Below are 14,819 nucleotides of genomic sequence, written 5' to 3' on the forward strand. Positions count from 1 at the left end.
GCCTTGCAGAGTGCTGGGGACAGACAGGCAGACCTACACACAGGAGACAGGGCCAGGGCCTGTGCGCTCAGCCAACTGAAGTTTCTTTCCTGAACCTGGGCCCTCCTCAGGCAGCATTTCCCTCTCCTACCTCCCCCACCCACATCCCAGCCGCCATTACTTTTCAGGCCTCAGGCTCCAAGCCAGGATGCTTTCCAAACTGTTTGGGTCTCTGTATCCCCCTCCCCTGAAGGCAAGCCGCCCACCCCCACCCCCTTTCCGCGGAGGTCAGTATTTCCTTTTAGGTGCAGAGTGTGAGAGGGGATTATTTCTAGAATATGCCTACATTTCACTGTCGCACTGCAGGGGCGCCCCCCCCCCCTTTTCAAGTCCAAAAATGCATGGAGGGCGCACGGGAGGGGCGTCGAGGAGGCGGCGGGATGCTCTCTCCCCACCTGCCCACGTCCGCGCTGCATCCCCCTCCCCACCGACCTCCCGGACCCCTCCCCACCCCGCGCTGCTCACGGATCCTACTGCCATCCACCTCCACCCCAGCCCGGGGCCGCCAGCAGCGCCCACCTTCACACTGACCTGCGGGGCCCGGGGCAGGCCTGCGCCTCCTCGGGCTCGCCGAAGCCCGCTCGCCCCTCGCCCGCCGCCCGAGCAGCTCAGGGAGCTGGTTCCGCGCGGGCGATGGGAGCGGAGGGCGCAGGGACCGGACCGCAGGGCGGGCGAGCGGGCGGGCGCGTGGGCTGCTGCCCACGTCGGCGCCCAGCGGGTCACGTGAGCGCCGCGTCACCCGAGCTCGGTCCCCCACCCCGCCCCCTCACCCCCATCCCCAAGGGACCGAGCAACCGCACACGGTGGGGGGCGGGGTGGCAAAAGGGGAATCAAGGAGAAAGCAGGAGCCCGGAGGCTTCCCGACCGCAGGTGCTTTACCTGGCGCATCTCAGGTCCTTGCACAGCATCCCTCTGCGAGGTACGTCATTGCCAGGTGTGACCGCTGATCACAGGGACGGTACCCGACTTTGCCAGGAGCGCTCAGCAGCTGAGTCCCACAGGCTGCTTTCAAGACCGGCTCTGCCTGACTCCAGAGCCCAGGTGGTAGTGCCCACCGGGAAGCGGCGCTGCCACCTTGAGTAGCTGTGTTCCTGGGCCTCTTCTCTCAGTCCACACGTTCTCTCTCCCTGAGAGATTTCTGTTCATTTCCCTCTAAGCACAGATGATTCTCAAATCTCCCATCTCCAGGCTGTTCCCTCCCCGAGCCTTAGATCCGTTTCTTTGCTTTCCCACCAGCAGTATAGGAGAGTGCTTGGTTCTTCACACCTTTTCCAGTATGTGTTGGAATACTTTTTCATTTTCACTAACATGATAGGTGAGTAGTAGTAGCTCATGGCATTTTATTTTGCATTTTTTTGACAATTTAAATATCACTGTAAATTGTTCACGTCTTTCCACATTTTCGTTGGGTTGTTGGTCCTTCTCTCATTTTCAGTATCCTTTATACATTAACAATATTAGGCCTTTATGTTATATATGTTGCAAATATTTACTTCCAGCTTGTTAGTTGCTTTTCTACTTTGTATATGGTGTATTTCTGCCATACATTTAAAAAGTAGTCAAATTTATCAAACTTTTCTTTTATTCCATCTAGATTTTGATTCATAGTTAATTATTTTCCTCCGTGAGGTCAAAGAGGAATTCACCCATGTTTTCTTTTAGTACTCATATGGTTAACTGTATTTGTCCCAAGGGCATCTGTGGTTAGGAATAGAGGTTAAGTAATACACCAGTGCCAAACTGTGTTGAATCTACTGCTGACTCAAGGCAGCTAATCAAAGACCCAAGGCTCATTACAAGGGAAGGGATTTCCTAACAAACCATCACCCATATAATGCTGGGAACCTCAAATGTTTCAGTTTAAGGGTAATTATAAACTGGAAATAAACTAGCTCTCACAAAGTCTTTTAGTTTGGCCTTGCAACATCTAATTGGACTAGTAAACTTTAAGCTTTGAACAAAGATTATGGTGGTTCCAGACAGGAAGAACCCTTATAAGCCCTGACCAATGCAAATAAAATCTTCTCTGGAATAAGTGTCCATCATCCTAGGCCCCAAATTATTTCAACCAACAATTGTTCATGTACAAAGTCCACACAGAAAGATAACTAGGAATACAAATAAAAAAAGACATCATAAATATGAAGCGGTAGAGACAACAGCCAACACAAACAGATCCATTAGTTTTGAATTATCTGAATCATCAGATACAGACTATGAAAACATAATGCTTAGTGTATTCAGATAAATAAAATCCAATCTTGAAAATTTCAACAGGGTGCCAGAAATCAGAAAAAGTGGAAAAAAAGGGGGGGGGAATTCTAAAACTACAAAAAAAAAAAAAAACTTCAGCTGAAATTAGAAATCCAGTGGATGGCTTTAACAGCAGATTAGATGCAGCTCAAAAGAGAATTAAAGAACTAGAAATTATGTTCAGAAGAAACTATCCATAAGGCTGTACAGGTAGTCAAAAAGATGGAAAATTCAGATGGGAGGGCATGGTAAGATCTAACAAATGTTTACTTGGAGTTCCAGAAGGAAAAGAGAAATGGAAATGTTCAGAGGCAACCTCTGAAGAGACAACTGAGGATTTTTCAGAACTGATGAAAGACACTGATCCATAGATCTAAGAAGTCCAAGATATCCCAAACAGGATAAGAAGAAACTCACACATAGATGCATAATAGTGACCTTTCAGAGAATCAAAGACAAAATCATAAAAGTAGCCAGAAAAATAGAGTACACCTTGAAAGGAACAAAAGTTAGGCTGATTGATGGCTTCTTAAGAGCAACAATGGAGGTATGAAGACAGTAGAATGGTATCTTTAGCAACTTGAAAGAAAATAATTGCCAGCCAAAAAAATTAAGAACCAGGAAAAATACCCTTCAAAATTAAAGGTGAAATAAAGACCTTTACAAATAAACAAAAAAGGAGAGTTTGCCATCAGCAGGCATGAACCAAAGGAAATACTGAATGCTACAGGGCATTTTTCACGTGACAGGAAAATGATCCCAGATGGAATACTGGAGATAAGAAAGGGAAAAACAACAATTAAAAAGACAAATATGTATGTAAACTTAAATCAATACTACATAAAACTAGAATCTTAATTCATATCGACAAATGACATATGAGTCAAGAGGGCTAAAGTAAAAGTACAAAATTAATATTAGCCTTTGATTAAGTCAAGACTGTATGCTCTAATTGCCAGAAAGCCATTAAGGTAAAACTTCTAAGCTAATAGAGGGGCAAAAATAAGAAAATAATCCTAAAGAAGAGAAAACTAACATACATCAGATGGGACATAGAAAAGGAACTTGCTTACAATGGTTAACTTACATCTATTAATATCAGTGAGTACATTAAATATAAATGGTTTACATGAAGCAATTAAAAGCTTTTCAGACTGGAAAAAACACAATGTTATACTGTTTACAAAAGATATCTGAAATATAAAAATACATAAAGACTGAAAGTAAAAGTATAGAAGAAAATTATAACATGAAAACAGTAACCAAAAGGAAACCATTCTAGTTAAATAACAAAATAGACTTCAAAGCAAAAAGCATTACAAACCATAACAAGTGTCACTTTATGGTATTTTAAAATTTATATGCACTTATTAGATTGACCTCAAAATAAATAAATCAAAATTTGACAGAACTACAAGGAGAAATAAATTTTCCATTTAGCATTAACACTTCTATCTCTGTAACTGTGGAAATATTTAAAGTGTTGAAAGGAAAAAAAAAACCCACCAAATTAAAATTTTATATTCAGCAAAATTGTCCTTCAAAAGTGAAGGAGAAATAAAGATTTTTCTCAAACAAAAACTGATGACCAGCAAACCTTCCCTTAAAGAAATGTTAAAAACTTTTCTCTAGGCAAAAGAAAATTGATCAGCAACTCAAAATAGGTCAGCAACTCAAATCTTCATAAAGAACAGTGGAAGGGAATACATGAAAGTATAATGAAATTGTTTCCTTTTTCTTATTCTTTTTTTTTTTTTTAAATTTTATTTATTTTTCTGACAGAGAGAGAGAGAGAGCAAGTAGGCAGAGAGACAGGCAGAGGGAGAGGGAGAAGCAGGCTGCCCGCTGAGCAGGGAGCCCGATGCGGGGCTCGATCCCAGGACCCTGGGATCATGACCTGAGCCAAAGGCAGACGCTTAACCGGCTGAGCCACCCAGGTGCCCCTCCTTTTTCTTATTCTTAAGTGATACAAAAGATAAATGTTTAAAGTACTAATATTAACAATATATTTAGTGATTATAGCATATGAATAAGTGAAATGAATAATGAATACTCTGTAATAGGGTACCTATACTACATATAAGTGAAGCAGAAGACTGTTTTTTGAAAGTAAACCTAGTTAAAAATATATATTGTAAAATTGAGGGAAATCACTAAAAATTTTTTTAAAAGAAATATAATTGATACACTAAGAGAAGACAAATGGAATCATGTAAAATACTCAGAACTAGAGAAGGCAGAAAAAGAAGCCTTGGAAACAAATGGAAAACAGTTACACATTGTTGATATTAATCCAAATATATATCAAGAATCATTTTAAATATGAATGCTCCAAATACACCCACTAAAGACAGAAATTGTCAGAATGGACAAATAAAATCCAACTATATGTTTTGGACAAGAGGCCCATTTTAAAAATAAAGACTGGGTGCTTGGGTGGCTCAGTGGGTTAAGCATCTGCCTTCGCCTCAGGTCAGGATCCTGGGGTCCTGGGATCAAGTCTTGCAACGGGCTCCTTGCTCAGCGGGGAGCCTGCTTCTCCCTCTGCCTGCTGATCCCCCCTTAAAGTCTTTAAAATAAATAAACAAATAAACAAAGACTCTGAAAGTTTACAAGGAAAGCAATGGAGAAAGATTATATACCACCATATACACTAATCAAAAGAAATATGGACAAAAAAGGATGCTGCAGGGGTGCCTGGCTGGCTCAGTGGGTACAGTATTTGACTCTTAATCTTGGGGGCATGAATTCAAGCCCCACAGTGGGCACAGAGCCTACAAAAAAAATGCTGGAATAGCTATATAATTTCAGATAAAGCAGACTTGAGAACGATTAAAGTATCAGAGATAAAAAAAAAAGGCACTACATAATGACAAAGGGATCAATTATGGAAAAAACCAAACACATAATAATCCTAAATATGTATGTACCTAACGAAAGTGTCAAAATATATGAGGCAAAAACTGATAAAACAGAAAGGAGAAACAGACAAATCTATTATTAGAGTTGCAGACTTCAACACCCCCCAGTCAGTAATTGACAGATTAAGCAGGCAAAATATCTGTACGGATATAGTTGACCTGAACAGCACTATTAATCAACTTGATCTAAATGGCATTTATAGAACATTCCATCCAATATCAGAACACATTTTTTTTCAAGTTCACATAGAACATTCACTAAGAGTCCATATTCTAGGCCATTAAATACACCTTAGCAAATTTAAAAGAACAGAAATCATAAAAGTATGCTCTCATTGGAATTAAAGTAGAAATCAGCGACAGAAAGATGGAAAAACACAAAAATTTGGAAATTAACACAATTCTAAACACATGAGTCAAGGAAAATTTCAAGAGAAATGCAAAAATATTTTGAACTAAATGAAAATAAAATTAACCTATCAAAACTTTGGGGATATAGAAAAAGTAGTGCTTCGAAGGAAATTTCTAGCTTAAATGCGCATGTGAGAAAATGAAAAAGATCTAACATCTATAATCTAAGCCTGCTTCTCCCTCTCCCACTCCCCCTGCTTGTGTTCCCTCTCTCACTGTTTCCCCAAGGGTGGAAGAGGGAGAAGCAGGCCTCCTGCCGAGCAGGGTGCCGGATGCGGGGCTCGATCCCAGGACCCTGGGATCATGGCCCGAGCCGAAGGCAGACACTTAATGACTGAGCCACCCAGGCGCCCCCCCTTCATTATCTTCTTAATGTCCATGGAATCACTAGTGATAACCTCACTTTCATTTCTGATTTTGTTAATTTGGATCTCCTTTCTGTTTTCTATAACCTAAGTTTTCTCTTCAGGAAACTAAAGAAAGGTAATTTTAAGCCTAGTGCAAGCAGAAGAAAAGAAATTAATAATTAGTAATCAATACAACTAAAACAGGAAAAAATAGGAAAAAAAAATCAACAAAACCAAAAGCTGATTCTTTGAAAACGTAAAAAAATTGATAAATCTCTTGCCAGGATAATCAAGAAAACAGAAAATTCTAAAGATTTTATTTATTTGACAGAAAGAGACACAGTGAGAGAGGGAACACAGCACAGGGAGAGGGAGAGGGAGAACCAGGCTTCCCGCGGAGCAGGGAGCCCAATGCGGGGCTCCATCCCAGGACCCCGGGATCATGACCCAAGCCAAAGGCAGACGCTTAACAACTGAGCCACCCAGGCGCCCCAAATAAATAAAATCTTTTAAAAAAAAAAAGAAGATAATGAAGGAATTCTATTAACAACTCTATGCCTACAAATTTGATAACTTAGATACAATGAACCAATCTCCTTCAATGATACAAACTACTAAAACTCACACAAGGAGAAAACAATAACCTAAATAGCCCTGTATCTATTAAAGAAATTGAATCAATAATTCATAACCTCCCAAAGATAGAAATCACCAAGACCAAATTCTACCAAACATTTAAGCATCACCAGTAAACATTTAGAGATCACTAGGGAATTCTACCACACATTTGGGTAAGAAATAATGCCAATTCTCCACAATGCCTTCCATAAAACAGAAGTAGAGCGAACGTTTGATTTATTCTCTGAGGCCAACATTACCCTAATTCCAAAACCAGATAGAAGGCATTATAAGAAAGGAAAACTACAGACCAGTATCTCTCATGAACACAAACACAAAATCCTCAACAAAGTATCAGAAAATCGAATCCAACAATGTATAAAAATTATGCACCTAACAAGTGGAATTTATTGTAGGCATGCAAAGCTGATTTAACATTTGAAAATAAATCAGTGTAATCCACCACATAAACAGACTAAATAAGATATATCATATGATCTTATCACTTGATACAGAAAAAGTATATGACAGAATCCAACACCCATTTATGATAAAGGTTCTCAAAATAGAATTAGAGGGGAACACCTCAATTTAATAAATATCTACAGGAAACCTGTAACAACATACTTAACGGTGAGGAGGACGCTTCATCCTAATATCAGGAACAAGGCAAGGTATTCTTTTCTCATTGCTCCTATTAAACATCATCCTGGAAGTCCTAGCTAGTGCAATAACACACACACACAAAGGAAATAAAACATATACAGATTGGAATGGAGGAAATAATACTGTCTCTTTGCAGATGACATGATTGTCTATGTAGAAATGCCACAGCACTGACAAACTCCTGGCTACAAGATCTGTAAGGCTGTCGGGTGCCTGGGTGGCTCAGTTGGTTAAGCGACTGCCTTCGGCTCAGGTCATGATCCTGGAGTCCCGGGATCGAGTCCCGCATCGGGCTCCCTGCTCGGCAGGGGGTCTGCTTCTCCCTCTGCCCTCTTCCCTCTCGTGCTCTCTGTCTCTCATTCTCTCTCTCTCAAATAAATAAATAAAATCTTTAAAAAAAAAAAAAAGATCTGTAAGGCTGTAAAGCTAATATACAAGAGTCAATTGCTTTCTTACATGCCAGCAATGAACTGGAATTTGAAATTTAAAAATATCATAAAAAATAGTACTCCCCAGGGGCGCCTGGGTGGCTCAGTCGTTAAGCGTCTGCCTTCGGCTCGGGTCATGATCCCTGGCTCCTGGGATCGAGCCCCGCATCGGGCTCCCTGCTCTGCAGGAAGCCTGCTTCTCCCTCTCCTACTCCCCCTGCTTGTGTTCCCTCTCTCGCTGTCTCTGTCAAATAAATAAATAAATCTTTTTTTAAAAAAAAGTACTCCCCAAATGCAGAATGCGCCTAAAGAATCTAAGTGTGTTACAAATCTATGAAACAACCCCACTGAAAGGGATGGAGGAATAAGGTGTTGACATAGGGTAACTTTGGGAGTGGAGTCTATAAAACTAAAGGCAAAAATTTGTCTCTATATAAATAAATATATAAAAATAATTGAAGCTGAAAACATATATAAACATGCACATATACACATGGGTTATTATGTATCAGTAGATCTCCTTGCTGTCAACTGCGAGGGCCTAGAAGCAATGATACCCCAATAGTGAGTACCCTTAGCACCCAGATCTTGGTTTTGATACCATTGTCTAACCAAAGGTACCAGGGCCCCTTGGAGAAATGGCAAATTCTAGGACTTGGACAGGAACTATACAAGACTACACCATCTTGTAGTGCCAGAAAGTGTTAAACACACACATACACGTGCATGCCTGCACACATACACACACAGTGATGGGAGGAGGTATGTTAAATAAATACAAGAGCCAAGTGAAAGAGCTTGCAATGGCCAAGTTGGAACAATTAGAGCAATGAAAGTATGTGAAGTAGTATTAGATTATAATCCAAAGTATAAAATATTGATTGCTGGATCATAAGGTAGTTATATTTTAACTTTCTGAGGAACAATGGAATATTACTCAGCCATAAAAAAAGAATGAAATCTTGCCATTTGCACCAAAGTATAATGCTAAGTGAAGTAAGTTAGAGAAAGACAAATACCATATGCTTTCACTCATATTTGGAACTTAAGAAACCAAAGGGAAAAAAATGAGAGAGACATAGCAAGAAACAGACTCTTAATTATAGAGAACAATCTGATGGTTACCAGAGGGGAGGGTGGTGTGGGGATGGGTTAAATAGGTGATGGGGATCAAGGAGTACATTTGTCATGATGAGCACTGGGTGATGTATGGAATTGTTGAATTACTATGTTGTATACCTGAACTAATATAACATTGTATGGTAACTAATTGGAATTAAAATTAAAACTTAAAGAGTCCATACTGATACCCTCAAGTAGGTGGAACCTAACATCCCACTCAGTCCTTCTCAAGTATGGGCTGTGCATAGTGACTTTCTTCCAAAGAGTACAGAATGGAAAGGGAGAAATAAGAGTAACTTTACCATGGTGAATCCTGACAAACACTACCTCAGCCAGGTCATGAAAGTTAACAACAGTGGTAATATTGATAGTATGTACCCTTTTTTAAAAAAGTAAACTAGACACCAAACGTGGGGCTTGAACTCATGACCCCAAGATCAAGAATCACATGTTCCATGGACTGAACCAGCCAGGCACCCTGTTTACACGTACCCTTTATATAATGTAGTGAGTATAGCACTTACCTATCTGGTCCTCTTCCCAAAAGCACTTAATGCCTGTGTAACCACAAGAAAAAAATCAAGCAAACTTGAATTGTGGAACATTATACAAAATACCTGACCAGTACTTCTCAAAAGTGTCAAAAACAGGGAAAGTGAGAAACTGTCACAGCCAAGAGGAGCCTATGGAGACAAGATGACTAAATGTAAGGTGGTAACCTGGATAGGATCCTGAAACAGAAAAAGGACATTAGGGAAAAACTGAGGGAATTTAATATGTACTTTGGTAAATAATAATGTATCAAAATTGGTTGTGACAAATGCACCATACTAATGTACGATGTTAATAGAGGATACTGTGAATGGGGTATACAGAAACTCTGTACTAGCTTTGCAATAATTCTGAAAGTCATTAACTCCTAAAATAAAAGTTTATTAAAAAAAAAACACTAAAAGCAAATAAAAGACTAATGAAGAGCTGGGGCGGGGGGGGGGGAATCACATAGGTAGATGGATCTGTTGAAATGGTAAGGCAGGGCTTAACAGGAACTTCCTGAGAGACAATTCCTCCTAAGAAAAAAGTGTCAGCAGACAAGAGATAACAGGTGAGAATAGCACAAGCATCTGGCCACTCAGATTTTTCTGGCTCAATCTCCAGTATCAAAATCCAGTGAAGATAGTTGTATGGGAAAACACACACAAACTGACAAAAATTCTGGAAAGGAGTGTTTTCTAAAAACTTTATATCAAGGCCCAGTGACAACTGGGTACTACCCACCTGAATTAGGGTAACTCTGCCGTAGGTAGAGAAGAATTCTCCACCTTTCTGTTGAGACAGTGTTGCTTTAGTCCATCATGGTCTCCAGCCCACCAGTAGCAGGGGGGCTTCAGGAGGGTACAGAGCCCCTGAGAACGGGCACAGTGCCCAAGACACATGGCATTACCCAGGGGAGAGTGGCACCCACCTTTTATCTGACTTATTCCTGGACACAAGTGAGACCTCTTATACCTCCCCCAAACATCTAACAGAATTCTGGTTCTGCTAGTGCAAGGCAAAGGGTAGGAGCCAACTCAACACAGCTCATACTCATTTCCTCATCTGATCTTCTCCACAACCCTGGAAGGCAAGTTTACCCCATTTGACAGATGACAAGACTGTTTGTTACAGCAATGGATTAGTATCAGCCAGGTTGAGCCTTCTAGCTTCCAGTCTCAAAGACAAGTTTTACGAAACATTTTATATCCTGACCAAGAATTTTCGGTGTCTCCACTGCATTTATGAGCAATCTGAACAGTTGTTTTGATTGCTTGGTATATACTGTTTTCATGATGAAAGTAATCTATGTTTTTTAGGAGAAAATATACAAGGAACAAAAAAGAATAGAAAAAAAAAAATCACCCACAGATCACCAGGACATAGCTTTCAGAGTTTTCTCTGTACATAAATCACTAGGTAAATACCTTTGTAGTTTTACAAAAATGGACTGATGCTATATATGGTGAACTTTTTTCTTTTTAATTTTACAATATGCCATAAACATTTTCCCATGCAATGGACAAAAATCTGCTACTGAAACATCGAAGGCTGCAGTTGGATAACAGAGTGATAGCTAAAGCAAGTATCAGCATAAGATTAAAGCACAGGGCCTGGGCAAATGCCTGCCAGGGGCACTACACAAAAGGAATGTCTTCAAAGCCCCTCTGTGGGGCCCTGCACCCACCCCTGAGTTCCCTTGGGCCCCTCGGGTGGAAGGGGTCCTGTAAACTTTTTTGCATCCACATAAACCCCCCCAATTTCTGTCTGGTTTTCTTCACCTCATCCTCCACCCTGGCCATCTCATCAAATTCTCTTATCATCTCCTCATTGCTCAAATGCATATCGTGTATGGCCTCCTTATATTCCTTGAGGCACTGAGCCAGCCCCTTGTTGGTTTTTCTTTTGGCCTTCCTGGGTACATCATCCCCAGCTGGGCGCTTTCCTGCAACCCTTGATTCGATGGCTGGCTTTTCTTCTTTTGACTTTTCCTCATTCACTGGCTTTCCCTCATTCTCTGATTTTTCTTCTTTTGGCTTTCCCTCACTCACTGGTTTTCCTTCTTTTGGCTTTCCCTCGCTCACTGGTTTTCCCTCTTCTTTTGGCTTTCCCTCACTTACTGGTTTTCCTTCTTCTTTCGGCTTTCCCTCGATCACTGGCTTTCCCTCGCTCTCTGGCTTTCCCTCGCTCTCTGGCTTTCCCTCGATCACTGGCTTTCCCTCGATCACTGGCTTTCCCTCGATCACTGGCTTTCCCTCGATCACTGGCTTTCCCTCGCTCCCCGGCTTTCCCTCCATCCCCGGGTTTCCCCCCATCCCCGGGTTTCCCTCCATCCCCGGGTTTCCCTCCATCCCCGGGTTTCCCTCCATCTCTGGCTTTCCCTCCATCTCTGGCTTTCCCTCGCTCTCTGGCTTTCCATCTTTTGGCTTTGTCATACTCTCTGGCTTTTCTTTATCCTTTAGTATTTCCTCATCTTCTGTCATTCTCTCGTTTTCTAACTTTTCCTTGTCTTCCAAAGTACAAGCTACTTCTGGCTTTTCCGCATCCTGTGACTGTTCTTTGTATTCCATCTTTTCTTCGTTCTCAGTCATTCCTTCATTTTCACTGCAGAGTTTTTCCATGTTGAGATCTCCCCTCCTTTTCCTGTCCTGGGGTGGGGAGGAAGAGGAGACAAAGAGGAGACAAGGGAAACTGAGGGCTTGGGGGTGGAATGCAAGTCTGGATAGTACAGGCATCTCTCCCCTTGTCAGGGTTCCCCTGACCTGGCCCGCCTTTAAGTGTGCTTTCTGCCCACCCTCTCCCCTCACACACGTGAGCCAACCATTTCTCTGGCAGGCCCTGCCATTTTCTCTACGTTTGCTCAGCACGGCAGAATGTGTATAAACGCGTTAGGAGGTGGGCAGTGGCGCCCCATATTCTGTGGGTGCTGTACCCTCCACACTCCCCACCCCTCTGGGTCCCTGTCCAGAGACCCCCTTCCTTCACTGACCTGCAGGGATTCTGAACAGATTCCTCCTCCTTTTCTAGCTTTGCAGAGTGCTGAGAACAGACACGCAGACCTGCAGACAGACAGGAGACAGGGGCTGCGCGTTTGGGTGGATGCATAGCAACTCGGCCCCTTTCCTGCATCCCGGCCCCCCTCATCCAATGTTTCCCTCCCCCACCTCCTCCGCCCCCCGCACCCCAGCCGCCATTTCTTTTCACGCCTCGGGCGCCAGACCAGGATGTTTTCCAAACTAATTTTGGATCTCTTGTGTCCTTCTCCCCCAGAGGCAACTCGCCTCCCCACCCTCGAGGTCAACTTTTTTTCTCTACGCATGGAGTGGTAGAGGGCGTTTATTTCCACTGTCTCACCGGCGGGGCGCCCCTTAGCTCACCAGCTCCGGCTCCAAAATGGACGGAGGGTAGCGAGAAGGAGGTGAGGCGAAAAGGGGCCACGGGCACTAGGGGTGTCCACTCTTCCCCCCCCTTCCGCCGATTGGTCGCTAGCTCCCCCTTAGCCATTTTCCCACCGCCATCTCTATCTACACTCCGGCCAGCTTCCCTCAACCCGGACCCCATCCCCACCCTTTTTCCTCTCCGTGTTCGTGCCTCACCCCCCATTCCAGGGTTCCGCAGGCGGCGACGAAGGCCCTCACACTTACCTGAAAGAACCTGGAGCAACAATTAGGAGCTCGCAGACCGCTCCGGATCCGACCGCTGGGGAAGAGGGCGGGCTCGCGGAGTGGTGCCCACATCTGCGCCCCGGCGGTCACGTGAGCGCCGCGTCACCCGAGCTCGCCCCCCTCCCCCCGCCGCCCCGCCCACCGGCCGGCGACTGCCAGTCACCCCACCGCTCTCTGGAGCGCTTCCCCTCTCACCTCTCTGGGCCCTTTTGTCCTTTTTCTCTTCTTGAGGTGGTCAAAGGAATAATTTTAATAAAAACCACAGAGGCTTTTTTTAATGGGTTGGGCGGTCGGGGGAGGAGTCTTGACCGTGTTGCTCTTAATTTCCATTGAAAGAACTAGAGCCAGCCAATGAAATCGTATGACTGTGAACTTTAATGTGGTACATAGAATATTGCACTTTATTTTTTATTTTAATTTTTTAAAGATGTATTTATTTATTTGGGGAGGGAGGGGCAGAGGGAAAGAGAATCTCCAGCAGACTCCCGGTTGAGCTCCGAGCCCATGAAGGGCTCCTTCGCACCACCCTGAGATCAGGACCTGAGCAAAAATCAAGTCTGAGGCTTAACGGACTGAGCCACCCAGGTGCCCCAGAATATTACACTTTAGAAAAAATTAGGAAAAATGTTCCCCTCGAGATAAAATTGTTCCTTTTTCCTGACATGCGCAAACATAAATTTTCTAATTATTTAAATCTAAAAATAAAATTATATTTGAAGCGGAATAAAGGAACAATTAATTTTTTTTATAAGGGAGAGACTAAATATACAACGGACAATGACCTGACCATACATGACAATAGAACTGGGACCCACAACCTCTGCAGCAAGCAGGCCAGGAAACCAAACCATAGCCTCTGAAGCAATCTTCAGGACTTGATCAATGACTGCCAACCTCCCTATTTTTGCCTCCCCCCCCCCCCCGCAAGAGAAATCCAAATATCCTCTCCAAACCAATCATATAAGATGGACTGCTTTTAGCTAGCCTGCTTCCAGCTTCCCCACGCCAACAACTTCCAGTTAGAGAATACTTAAAGTCTTCTCTTTGGTCCGAGCTAAAGCTTTTCCACTCCCCAGAGACTTTCAGTCTCTGCCAAACACAAGTAATGGTGGCCGACTCCCTTGTTATAACAAGTTCTGAATAAGTAGTCTCTGTTTAAGTTTTTTGTGTGGAAGGCCTTTAAAAATATAATAACAAAGACATGAACAATTAAGGAAAACGTTGATAGATTTGACTACCTGAAAATGTGTACCAATTTCTTAAGGGATTGGGGACACATGCACTCTTCCCTGCTCTTGGTGAGTGGGACGGTAAAAAAGTGTTCTGAAAAGTAAGCTGGTAAATTGTTTTAAAATAAAAATGTTTGATATTTTGGTTCAGTAATTCCACTTCTAATATTTACCCGTGGAGAGAATTAATAATGTGCTAAAATATAATCTTATGTTTTAAAAAATGCTTTGTATTATAAAAATTCCCATAATAGCTGTTTATTATGCATTTATTCTTTGCTGGAACTAGGGCTACAGTATTAATTATGTAGGCTTTGTTTACAATGGAAAAAATGGAATATCACAATTGTCTATCAGTACAAATTTAGTTACATAATCTTATTAATACATTTGTTTACATTTGGTTAAAAAAATAATTAAAATGTTGGGTTCTAAATACACAGTAGAAATTATTAACTATTTATAATCCCCAATTACTATGGGTGTTGGGACACAAAGGATAACCACAGGATGTGGTATTGACCTCTAGAGAATGCCACCTATGTGCCAGGAACTGTGTTAGCTACTTTATCTTACCTGGTGCAGA

At 42.4% G+C, this 14,819-nt stretch overlaps 1 protein-coding gene across 1 annotated transcript; it reads right to left on the reverse strand.

Annotated features, from left to right (window-relative positions):
- Positions 1-10,806: 10,806 nt before the first annotated feature.
- Positions 10,807-13,097, reverse strand: LOC110581414 (transcription elongation factor A protein-like 4). The gene is made up of 3 exons (XM_044911558.1): positions 12,984-13,097; positions 12,329-12,398; positions 10,807-11,987 (listed from the first exon to the last, which is right to left on the reverse strand). The coding sequence occupies exon 3, from the start codon at positions 11,958-11,960 to the stop codon at positions 10,977-10,979; it is 984 nt and encodes a 327-aa protein (XP_044767493.1). The 5' UTR covers positions 11,961-11,987; positions 12,329-12,398; positions 12,984-13,097; the 3' UTR covers positions 10,807-10,976.
- Between the last annotated feature and the right edge of the window lie 1,722 nt (positions 13,098-14,819).

This window comes from Neomonachus schauinslandi, chromosome X (genome assembly GCF_002201575.2).
Source record: "Neomonachus schauinslandi chromosome X, ASM220157v2, whole genome shotgun sequence".
Lineage (NCBI taxonomy): Eukaryota > Metazoa > Chordata > Mammalia > Carnivora > Phocidae > Neomonachus > Neomonachus schauinslandi.

Coding starts and splice junctions, on each gene's coding strand:
- LOC110581414 (XM_044911558.1), bottom strand. CDS start 11,960: ATGGAAAAACTCTGCAGTGAAAATGAAGGAATGACTGAGAACGAAGAA.